This window comes from Pelophylax lessonae (assembly GCF_965119305.1).
Source record: "Pelophylax lessonae genome assembly, chromosome: 1".
Lineage (NCBI taxonomy): Eukaryota > Metazoa > Chordata > Amphibia > Anura > Ranidae > Pelophylax > Pelophylax lessonae.
The window spans coordinates 635,869,456-635,882,423 of NC_138768.1; the positions used below are offsets into that span (position 1 = coordinate 635,869,456).

The 12,968-nt window shown below is 43.0% G+C and overlaps 1 protein-coding gene across 1 annotated transcript in view; it reads left to right on the forward strand.

The window, feature by feature from the left end:
- LOC309562456 (uncharacterized protein) overlaps positions 1 to 12,968 on the forward strand; it is a 117,974-nt gene that overhangs the window by 59,077 nt on the left and 45,929 nt on the right. The window contains exon 4 of the mRNA XM_082266686.1: positions 9,761 to 9,823. Coding sequence (XP_082122812.1) covers positions 9,761 to 9,823 — 63 coding nt within the window. The remainder of the gene's footprint in view (positions 1 to 9,760; positions 9,824 to 12,968) is intronic.

Below are 12,968 nucleotides of genomic sequence, written 5' to 3' on the forward strand. Positions count from 1 at the left end.
TAACTCACTGGAACTGAGTACCTTAAGAGATTGGCGTTTGTGGTCTATATCAGCAGTCTCTACTGTTGAGCAAGGGCACATATACAGTATCTTACAAAAGTGAGTACACAACCCTCACATTTTTGTAAATATTTTATTATATCTTTTCATGTGACAACACTGAAGAAATGACACTTTGCTACAATAACTAAACTAATTAAGTAATTTATTTAACTAAATTAGTGAGAGTACAACTTGTATAACAGTGTCAATTTGCTGTCGCCTCAAAATAACTCAACAAACAGCCATTAATGTCTAAACTGCTGGCAACAAAAGTGAGTACATCCCTAAGTGAAAATGTCCAAATTAGGCCCAATTAGACATTTTCCCTCACCGGTGTCATGTGACTCGTTACTGTTACAACGTCTCAGGTGTGAATGTGGAGCAGTTGTGTTAAATTTGGTGTTATCGCTCTCACTCTGTCATACTGGTCACTGGAAATTTAACATGGCACCTCATGGCAAAGAACTCTCTCAGGATCTGAAAAAAAGAATTGTTGCTCTACATAAAGATGACCTAGGCTATAAGAAGATTGCCAAGACCCTGAAACTGAGCTGCAGCACGGTGGCCAAGATCATACAGCGGTTTAGCAGGACGGGTTCCACTCAGAACAAGCCTCGCCATGGTCGACCTAAGTAGTTGAGTACACATGCTCAGTGTCAAATCCAGAGGTTGTTATGGGGAAATAGACGTATGAGTGCTGCCAGCATTGCTGCAGAGGTTAAAGGGGTGGGGGGCTCAGCCTGTCAGTGCTCAGACCATATGCCGCACACTGCATACAATTGGTCTGCATGGCTGTTGTCCCAAAGGGAAGCTTCTTCTAAAGATGATGCACAAGAAAGCCCACAAACAGTTTGCTGAAGACAAGCAGACTAAGGACATGGATTACTTGAACCATGTCCTGTGGTCTGATGAGCCCAAGATAAACTTATTTGGTTCAGATGGTGTTAAGTGGCGGCAACCAGGTGAGGAGTACAAAGACAAGTGTGTCTTGCCTACAGTCAAGCATGGTGGCAGGAGTGTCATAGTCTGGGGCTGCATGAGTGCTGCCGACACTGGGGTGCTACAGTTAATTGAGGGAACCATGAATGTCAACATGTGCTGTGACATACTAAAGCAGAGCATATTCCCCTCCCTTCAGAGACTGGGCCGCAGAGAAGTATTCCAACATGATAACAACCCCAAACACACCTCCAAGACGACCACTGCCTTGCTAAAGAAGCTGAGGGTAAAGGTGATAAACTGGCCAAGCATGTCTCCAAACTTAAACGCTATTGAGCATCTGTGGGGTATCCTCAAACATTAGGAGGAGGAGTTCAAGGTCTCCAACATCAACCAGCTCCATGATGTTGTCATGTAGGAGTGGAAGAGGACTCCAGTGGCAACCTGTGAAGCTCTGGTGAACTCCATGCTCAAGAGGGTTAAGGCAGTGCTGGAAAATAATGGTGGCAACACAAAATATGGATACTTTTGCCCAATTTGGACATTTTGACCTAGGGGTGCATTCACTTTTGTTGCCAGCAGTTTAGACATAATTGGCTGTGTGTTGAGTTATTTTGAGGGGACAGCAAATTTACAAGCTGTACAATCACTACTTTACACTGTAGCAAAGTGTAATTTTCTTCAGTGTTGTCACATGAAAAGATATAATAAAATATTTACAAAAATGTGAGGGGTGTACTCACTTTTGTGAGATACTGTGTGTATCTATGTATGTGTATATATATATATATATATATATATATATATTTTATTTTTTTTTTCCTAACAAAACGAGCAGCGAGGATGTGGTGGAATTAACTGGCTGAAGAATTTACTGCTCTACAGAACTCTTTCGGTTTCCTGGATATACTTAGCAATAAGTTAAACACATGTAGATGTAAACTCCATGTATTTGCATTCCTGTTAGCTGTTAAATACAGCAGTCCACCTCTCCAGGGGATGAATGTACACTAACAGCATCATAAATGGAAATACATCTTGACGTTTGTTATTGCCATGTGTATATTCTGCACAAATAAAATTGTGGATTGTTTAAACATTTTTACAGGTCATATACAGTATATCATTGTTAATTGGTGATTTTGAATTTGTTTTGTGTTACTTCATTGAAACAATGTTCCAAGCTTTGTAGGCAGCAGATTATGAAAAGATAAAGATATACTAAAGAAGAAAAGGCATTTATGCTATTAAAGTGGATCTATCATTAAAGTTCAAATGTGACAAGGATCACTAGAACAATTGTCAGCTTTGAAAACTCACATTAAACTCTAAAAAAACAAACAAAAAAAAGCTCTGCTTCAATTGCTAGATAGTCTAGATCAGGGGTCGCCGAACTGTAGCCCAGGGGCCGGATGCAGCCCTTTGCTTGCCTTTATCAGGCCCTTATGGCAACATTCCTTCCAGTGACACCATAGGATAGTGATAATGATAGGATCATTTACATTAATAAGGTATTTCAGTACCCTTTATTCTGCCCCCCCCCCCCCTCCTAGCACCACCATCTTTGAAGATCCAGCGCATGCACAGATGTGCCAAAAGGCTCTGCCCAAACTTCAGAACTTGAACAAGTCATACCTTTGTTGAAACCCTCCCACCGTGAGCTGCAGTGTCTAGAAGGAAGAACGTGTGAGATGAGAGCTGAAAATGAATTTGGCTCAGTCAGTAAGGCTCCATTCATAGCTCGGCATTGCAGGAATCCCGAGCAGAATCGGGCGATTCTGCCCACAATTCCATAATCGCAGAAAATTGTAGGAGGCATTTGCGATGCCATTTTTTCTTAATGGTACCTCAAGCATGCTGCAATTTTGCCGCAGTTGTAGCATGTCAAATCGGGCTGCAATCGCAAGAGAATCACAGCGTGTGAAGCTTGACACTCAAAAAGGGACAGAAGCTTCTTTTAGGCGACAGCATCCCATGTTGCGGTTTGCTGTGATCGCAGCATGATTTATCGGGCAACAACCGGAGCAAAATTGCACCGCGATTGGGGTGCCATTAAGAAGTAATCTCCCGATTCTACCTGCAAATCCAGAACGCCCAGGTGTGAAAAGAGCCTAAAGTTTCATTTACTTATGAAACTTGTGTATCACATGCCTAGTTACTGGATTTAAAACTTGTTTTGATAATCTTACAGGAGCCTTTAAAGTTATACCATGTGTCCAGTAAAAAGCTATAGTTTTTCTTTAAACCAATTCAACCTAATTTTTTTAAATGCAATTCTTATATTCATCTTCTGCCCATGAATGCCATATACATTGTTGGTATCATTATTTTCTGAATCATAATGAACATGAGGTCAATGTGGTTCATGGTAAGCGCTGTCCTCTCTCTAAGACCTCTACCGCTAAGCTCAAACATAGGAGTATGACCCCTAAGGCCGCTTTCACACTATCCGTCTGTCGGACGGATTCCGTTTCTCTCAGCGGGAGGTCGAGCCGCCGATCCCCCGCTGAGCAGCAGGAGGACAGCTGTGTCTCTGTGCTGTGTGCGGAGACACAGCTGTCAGTTCCCCATGCATCTCTATGGCGGAAATCGGATGGGAACGGACCTTCGGTCCGTTCTCATCCGATCCGCTGGACAGATGGAAAATAGGGTTTCCATCCGTCCAGATTTGACGGATCGGGTCGGATGTCAGCGGACATGTCTCCGCTGCCATCCGATGCCCCGTAGGAATTCATGGGGGGACCCTTCAGATCCGCCAAAAAAACGAACAGGCAGATCTGAACGGTCCGCCTGTGTGAAAGGGGCCTTACATTGGGTTCTTTAAACTGCTAGTGGATTTCAGAAAGAACGGAAATTTTACACAAGATGTTATTAAAGGCCCCCTTTGCACTCCCCAACATTTTAGCTTAATCAGATCTCAGGGCAGACCTGAGATCAAAGTTTCCATTCCATCAAGTGGCAGACTCACTGGTTTACTTCCTTCTCAGTTAATTCAACTTAGTACTACACCTCTGCCAGTCAGCTGCACAGACTTGTGTGCGCCGCCCATGCTATAGCACATGAGCTATTGTACGGGCAACCTTAAAACAGGCAGTTTGTATAGCACAGAATCATCTGACAATAATCTCTAATTCCACCCTAGAAGGCTAGTGAGATCATGCCTTCAAATATATCTGCATAGGGTTTTATAACAGTTTACGTATAAATTGAGAGAATCTCAGTACAGCTACATGGCCATGTTGCTCTAATTTGCCAGAAATTGCACTTGTATTTATTTATTCTTATTATACAGGATTTATATAGCACCAACAGTTTCTGAAGTGCTTTACAACATGTGGATAGACAGCACGGGTACAATACAGAGAGAATCAGAGGGCCCTGCTTGTTAGAGCTTACAATCTAGAAGATGGGTACTTTTATACCACCATCAATTTATGCAGCACTTTACAAATATTATACATTCACATCAGTCCCTGCCCTTACAATCTAAGGTCCCTGTGACGGTTCGCACCATCACTGACAGTGAAAAAACTATGCGACAGATAAATTGATGGTTTGGACTGCTTCAGTTGGTCAGACTTGTAACAGATGCATGTCATCAGCTCAAACACCTGTCTTCCACGCATTGTAAATTATGCTGATTTACTCACCTATTGTTTACTGTGGGTTCTCAGTATTTACACTATTATAATGTATATTATATCTTGTTTTACCTTTGGTGCCGGCAGTCTGGGCTTCCAGGCTGACTTAAGTACGCTGAGCTAGTTAGCATGTGAATAATAACCTTGTCTAGATGGGATTAGCCATGAGTCAGCTGTACCTCGTTAGCTATTCATTGTGTGATGTTTTGGGTAAATATTCATGTAGTGACCGACCTACTTCTAAAGTGTATAAAAGTCTGTTTGTTTTAATAAAGCGGTTAGTTGTTTCCAGTATACAAACTGTAAGGCTAGTTTTGTATGACAGCGGCTGGGATTTGATATCTATGATCATGACTGCGAGGAAGCCGTATACTGACGGATGACCACAAGTACAGTGTGGGTCTAAGGTTCCGTCACAGTCCCTAACTCACATTTCATACATAGTAGGTCCAATTTAAATAGGAGACAATTAACCTACCAGCATGTTTTTTTTGAGTGTGAGAGGAAACCCACGCAGGCACAGGGAGAGCACTCCAGACAGGTAGTGCCATGGTTGGGATTTGAATTGATGACCCCAGTGCTGCCAGGTGGAAGTGCTAACTACTTTCCCATTGTGCTGTCCTCTTTTCCTTAGTGTTTTTAATCTCAAGTCTGAGTCTGAATTAACAACTAATAAAGGATTTAACACTTCCAGGCACAGCATGTAAAAGTGTTTGCACAGAAAATGTTCTTTATAGTGAACAGTTTTCAGTATGCACTGGCATTATGTTAACCACTGGATATACTCAATGTACTGGAGAAAAAATGGTGTCCATAGGTCATATAAAGACAGAGAAGCACAGGGTGCAATGATGCATTAGTAGGAGAAACCTTAAAGTGGTTGTAGACCCTTACATATGCCCAGTGACTGGCCTCAGGTGATACACAGAGATGAAACAAATCCTCCTACATAAGTTGTACCTGTCTATGTGCAGTCTTCTCTCCTCTACAGCCATTTAAAGTCCAGAATTTACACAGCTTGTCTGAGCTTCCAGAAAGCAGGGGTGGAGAAATGAACCCTAGTCAGTGAAAGCTGATTGAAGGGAAGGGACACAAAGCACACAGGAACCAGTGCTAAGGCTGTCAATCACAGACTGTAAGCTGAAGCTCCCTCCCCTGTCACCTTTTTTTCTCTTGAGGCAACAGACAGAAATTACAGTTAGTGCTCTGGACTGAGACAATCACACACTATAGAGGGATTTGCTTTGTTCATATTTCACGTCAGAGGTTTACAACCACTTTATTAAAGCAATAAAACAATGTAGACACCTACATATATAAACAGATGGCACGGCATGTATCCATTTGTAACAAGCACATTCCACTGCTCGAGTGTGGACAACCAGCTGCCTGTGCTGTCCAAACGAGCTTTGAGAGGACAGGAGGAGAGAGCCGCATGGCGTGCAGCCTGTACTGAAGCACTGGAGACAAACATAGACTTGAGAAAGGGACTGTGTGCCCTGAAACACGTCATCTATCATTGTTTCCGCTTATCCACTGTTAGCTGTGTGTGTCCTCAGCGTTTAAGTACATGCTGCACACTGTGCAGCTCTCTCCTCCTGTTATCTCAAAGATGGCATAGACTGTACAGGCAGCTAACCCTCTGTACCCGATCAGTGGAATGTGCTTTGTTACAAATTGATACATGTGTACCATTACTTTATACATGCAAGTGGCTACATTGTTATATTGCTTTAACAAAGTTTCTCCTACTGATGCATCTCTGAGCCCTGTGTTTCTCTCTACATATTTTCTGAGCTCCTGATATCTTCCCGGATCATTTACAAGCAGCAGTGGGATGCATTTAACCCCCTGAGTGCAAGACACCAGTGATGTCCCCATTTGGTATTTATCCAGTTTCATATGTTTTTGGAACTTTTTCAAATTCTGCGTTTTATACAGATTGTATGATCATTCTCATTTATTTCCATAGTCTCATTTCCCTCATGTTTTTGTATCCATTGGTCAACAGAGTATCTGTTTAAATATACTATGGTGGACATGGGCACACTCTGCATCCAGGAGCCTTCTGCTGTACTGGAATTTTGGGCAAATTCTTTAATGTTTTTGGTGACACCCATAATTATGTAGACAGTTACAGAAAAAGCATTGTTTTCAAACTAGTTTATAAGCAAGGTTAAGGTATCAAGAGTGCTAAAAAGTAGTCACATTGTGGCACCTGTAGTTTCTTGTATTAAATGTCATAATGATCCATGTGGAATCCTTGGATCCCAGGCCTAGGCAGAACACAGGGCCTTGGCTTCTCTCCAAGTCAATATTAAGCCATGTCCTCTATTGACACCAAGCCTTGTCCCATGGTATTCAGCTGTTCATTGAGTCTCTAATGTTGCCAGTGTAGTGTAACACCTTTAACGCTCTTGCATTTGACAAGGCAAGGCCTAAATCAGGAAGCATGAAGTGTAATTTCAACTTGGGGTACTTTAGGGAATACTAAAAGCTGAAGAAAGAAAGAGGTACCTTCTTACTGTATACCTGCAGCAGCAGCAGCTCTTAATATCTAATGGTCAGAAAGTCCTCATATTGCTAAAGCTTTCCTTTTCAAACATCCCTAATGGCCAGTGAAACAGCCCATCAAACTAATAGACCAATATAAATTTGTGTGTGTGTATGTGTAGGGGGGTGGGGATGAGCTATCTTAATAGGAATCTTCAACGCAACCATTGCCTGTCCAGAATGCCTAGGCAATGGTCAAAGCTGAGGAGACTGCAGGTATGTGCAGGCAATGCTGAGTCCGCAGTTTGTATTATTTCTAAAGTGACGGAACTCTATGTACAGTCTGAGCCAAGGATCTAAAGGACTCCACATAAAGAAACGTAGGTTGTAACTTGAAAAATAACGCAGACAACTTTCACTATATCACCAAAAGTATTGGGACGCCTGCCTTAACACGCACATAACATGTAAGGTTCCAGATTGAGTTGGCCCACCCTTTGCAGCTATACCATCTTTAACTCTTCTGGGAAGATTGTCCAAAAAGTTTATGAGTGTTTCTATGGGAATGTTTGACCATTCTTCCAGAAGCGCATTTGTGGGGTCAAGCACTGATGTTGGAGCGAAGACCTGGCTTGCAGTCTGCGCTCTAATTAATCCCAAAGATGTGTTCTATTAGGTTGCGGTCAGGACTCTGTGCAGGCCAGTCAAGTTCTTCCACCCTGAACTCGCTCATCCATGTTTTTATGGACCTTGCTTTGTGCACTTGTGCACAGTCATGTTGGAACAGAAAGGTGCCATCTCCAAACTGTTCCCACAAAGTTAGGAGCATGAAATTGTCCAAAATGTCTTGGTATGCTGATACCTTAAGAATTCCCTTCACTGGAACTAAGAGGCCAAACCCAACCCCTGAAAAACAACCCCACACCATAATCCCCCCTTTACCAAATGATTTGAACCAGTGAACAAAGCAAGGTCCATAAAGACATGGATAAGCGAGTTTGGGGTGGAGGAACTTGACTGGCCTGCACAGGGTCCTGACCTCAACCCGATAGAACACCTTTGGGATAAATTAGAGGGGAAACTACAAACCAGGCGTTCTCATTCACATCAGTGCCTGACCTCACAAATGCTTTTCTGGAAGAATGGTCAAACATTCCCATAGACATGTGGCACCCTACAGGTAGGTGCTAGGTAAATATATAGTGGCCTTGTCTGCCTAACAGCAGGGCTGGGATTTATTTAGTTAGGGTGTCAGGGCTTTCACGTGTGCCTGCTGAGGGGAGAAGTATCCCCACTGGCTCCTGTGAGAGGCTTCTCATAGGGCAGTGGAGGAAGCCCAATCAGGGGACACATCCAAGCTTGTAACTACCCCAGAAGGCAGATTCTGCCGCAAAGGATTTTGGGAGTGGGTATAAGTTTGGGGGAAGTGCGTGACAGGTTGTCTTTGGCGAGAGCAGAGTCCCAGAAGGGAGAGTACAGCTGTCTCTCCTCCTGTCTGAGGAAGTGGATGTCTTGGGGTGTCGTCTGAGAATCCAGGGAGAGTGCTGAGCTGAGGGGATCCGGTGTGCCGAGAGCCTGCGGAGAGTCAGAGTGGTCCAGTCCCAGGAAAGCCTACACAGGTCGTGAGTACTGAGGATTGCCCCTGGGGGTCGGCCAGAGTCAGAGGGGACCACTCCGGAATAGGTTCTGTGATCCAGTGCAAAGGGGGTACCTAGGTTGAGGACCCTGAAGTTACAGAGGGGGGTACATAGTCAGTGAACCCCCAAATAATTCAAGGTTAAAGGGGGCACCTGCAGTTTGGCCCTGAATTGTACAGAGTGTGACAGCTAACAGTTGCAGCTTTACAGAAATCTACAACGTACTGCCTCAAGCCAGTGCAAGGCAGGAGGGGAGTATTCAGTGACTTTTCAGTACAGTAGTGTCAGTAATTCTACAATTCACAGTCCTGGGTCTTCTGGACTTATTGTCGAGGATCCAGCACTTCTATCAAGCTACAGTGTGTTCTCAGTGTTAAGGAGCGTTGGCTGGCGTTGGCTGGCATCAAGGAAGCGCCAACAGGCATTTTTCCAGGATTAAGTCCCAAGTGTAATTAATTAAAGCCTAAAGGAGTATCCCACTCATTCCCTTTTCCCCTTTTCTACAATAAAAACCACAAAACCAAGATGCCAGAGTCGTCCATGTCTCATGGGCCGCAGCTCACATGGGCTGGAGAGGTAACCGGTAACAATGGCAGACCCCCCTCAGGCCACAGGCCTGGAAAACCTGCTACAGACACACTCCTAAACCTTGTGGACAGCCTTCCCAGAAGAGTTGAAGCTGTTATAGCTGCAAACCTCAATATTGAACCCTACGGACTAAGACTGGGATGCCATTAAAGTTCATGTGCGTGTAAAGGCAGGTGTCCCAATACTTTTGACAATATAGTGTACCTGTCTGTTTATCAGCACTATTGGCTGTCTTAGGTCAGGTTAGGTTTTCAAGCCAGGTCAGGTCCAATTAAAATGACCTTTGGTTTTCCAATGCAAACGCTTTCAGTCATACATGCTGCATAGTAGAGTGTAATGAATGCTTGGTGTGGCCTCAGTTAGAATTTTTGTCTACAGTCTAAAAATCTACTGATAAAAGTAAACTTTCTTTCCTTGCAGACTCCATTACATTTAGCTGTGATAAGTGGAAATCTCCCTACTGTCCAACTGCTATGCGAACAAGTAAGTAAAACTGAATCGGCTAATAAATCTGTTAAATGGCATTTCCATGGAATCCTAGAGTTTCTTGTTTTTCTGACCCCTTCTAATTACATAGCTATTAAAGTAGAACTATAAGGTAATCTCTTTTTTTTAGAGCAAGGGAGGGATATAGCCCCCCTCAAATTTTCTTCTTGTTTAAATATTTTTTTAGAGAGTATCAAAAATATAATACAAAACAACACAACTGAAAAAAAAAGACAGCAATATATGAGCCTTCAACAGGTACAATGTAGCAAAAGGAATAATAGGAATGGGAACAAAAATGCATGTACACAGTATAAACAGCAAATGACATAGGAAGACAAGCCAGGCCCCTGTCAGAATTTTTTATCACCATCTGTGTCCCATTGTGGAGATTTCCCTTCACTTCCTGTCCTATAGCCAAACAGGAAGTGAGAGGAAATCCCTGCACATTAAGGGAATTCCTTGGGGACCCCCAGGTCTTCAGAACTAGTGTCACCATAGGAAGATATCTCCTCTATTACTTTTCTGGGGACAACCCAAAATGTGGGATTTTCTTTTAGTTTCAATGATAATTATAAACAGGACAAATAGAGAGGGTGGATCTCCCTAATGGAGGCACAGACAGCAATAAAAACTGACAAGCATTCTAATCCCTGTGCAAGCTATCCAAAAAAAAATAATTTGCCTTTTAGTTATATTTTAAACGCTTTAAGACTGCCCCATGGCAGATTTACTGCTACAGGGCAGCCGCTCTTTGCAGAATCACATATATATATATATATATATATATATATATATATACATGAGTCTGTACTTCCAGGTTTTGGGCGCAAGCAGTGGGTCCCGCGGACCCAATGTCTGCTGGCACATTCCGATCGTTCGGTACTCTGACAGAATGGCAGTCTGCCTAGGTATATAAGGCAGACTGTCATTCTGTGAATACAGAAGACATGGAACCTGTGTTCCTATGAAGCAGGAACACCGATCCATATTTTCTGGTAGTAAAAGCACAGTTAGTAAGCACTCCCTAGGCACACATTTAACCCTTTGATTGCCCCTGATAACCCCTTCCCAGTCAGTGTCATTAGCACAGTGACAGTGCATATTTTTAGCACTGGTCATTGTATTAGTGTCACTAGTCCACAAAAAGTGTCCGTTAGGTTCCAATTTGTCCGCTGCAATATCTCACTCCCACTATAAGTTGCTGATCGCTGCCATTACTAGTAAAAAAAAATAGAAATATCCCATAGTTTGTATACGCTGTAACTTTTGCGCAAATCAATCAGTATACGCTTATTGGGATTTTTTTTACCAAAAATATGCTGCAGACTACATATTGCCCTAAATTTATGAAGAAATCTCATTTTTTTTTTTTCGATATGTTTTTAAAGCAGAAAGTAAAAATATTGTTGTTTTTTTTTTTTTTCCAAATTGTCGTTCATTCTTTGTTTCCAGCGTAAAAAATAAAAACCACAAAGGGGATCAAATACCACCAAAAGAAAGCACTATTTGTGGGGAAAAAAGGACATAAATTTTGTTGGGGTACAGGGTCGCACGACCGCACAGTTGTCAGTTAAGCAGTGCCATATCGCAAAAAAATGACCTCGTCAGGTAGGGGGATAAACCTTCCGGAGCAGAAGTTGTTAAAGCTTCCCTGAACTCAAGACTTTACATTTTAGATTGTACTTGCAGCACTACTGGTGGTAAAATCTAGAATTTTAGTAAAATCATAAAACACATTTAGGGAGTGACTTAGTGCCGGGTCACACTTATGCGATGCGGGAAGGCTGCAAATTCGCAGCCTGTTCCCGCATCGCAAACGCACCCTTGGCAGTTCACACTGCCATATGCGATACGCTGGGGGTGTCAATGAAATGTTAACGACACCCCCAGTTTGATCGCATATCGCAGTGCGATCTGACAGTTCGCACAGGATCGGATCGCACAAGTGTGAACCACTGTGCGATCCGATCCTGATGCGGCTGAAAAAAAGAGTCATGTGCGACATTTGTGCGGGTGCAGTGCGAATTTAGCTATACAAAGTGTATGGCTGAACTCGCACTGCACAGCCGATCACATGTAATGAAGGAGCAGTGCGCTCCGACATTACATGCGATCGCCGCAGCCGCAAGAGTGTGAACCGGCACTAAAGTATAGTCAAGTGAACCTGGCTTTTCATTAAAAAGAAGCATTCATGTGTTGGAAAAGTCCATCTGCATACACTTGAACATTTATAGTGTACCCATGTTCACCTGTGTATTCTCATTTCTAAAGGCTGCGGAGGAGATTTAGGGTCCTTTCACACGGGCGATCCGTATGTCCGTTTTTCATCCCATCCGTTTGCGGATGTATGTCTATGGGATTGCGGACATTAGCTGATGAACATCCGCTGACATCCGTTTTGCGTCCATTCCGTTCAGTTCCGTTTTTTGAGATGGAAGAGAACCCTATTTTTCTTCTGTTTAGAAAATGGAACGGACTCAAAAACGGATGTCAGCGGTGTCATCCGATAACGTCCGCAATCCCATAGACATACATTATGTCCGTTTTTCATCCGCAAATGGATGGAATGATAAACGGACATACGGAACGGACCCTACAAAAGTGTCATCCGTGTCCGTTTAAAAAAAATAAAGTGCCTGAGCGGAAAAAAAAACCGTGGCGTGTGAAAGGACCCTTACTAAAACTGGTGCACACAAAATCTAGTGCAGCTGTGCATAGTAACCAATCAGCTTCTTAGTTTTATTGTCAAAGCTTTATTGAACTAGCTAAAGCTAGAAGCTGATTGGTTACTATGCAAAGCTGCACCAGTTTTATCAAGTCTCCCCTTTTTCTTCTCATTCATGGAACATAGACAGCTAGTATTTTAAGGTTATTTTTGTCATCTAGTGACTCAACTTGCAGGAACACAATATGAATAAAAATGTTAAATTGCATTTATCATAGTGATAAGAAAAGCTTGGATTTGCTGCACTGTTAAGCCTAGTACACATGGGCCGAATGTCAGACGACATCGGCCGGTGCAATAGAAACTGGCCTGCATTCAGCCCATGTGTACAGCAACCGGTCTCACAGAAGCCAGCCGTTGAGCCAGCTTCTGTCGAGGGGTCATGACCGAAAAAAGGTCTGCCAACCAACTCCC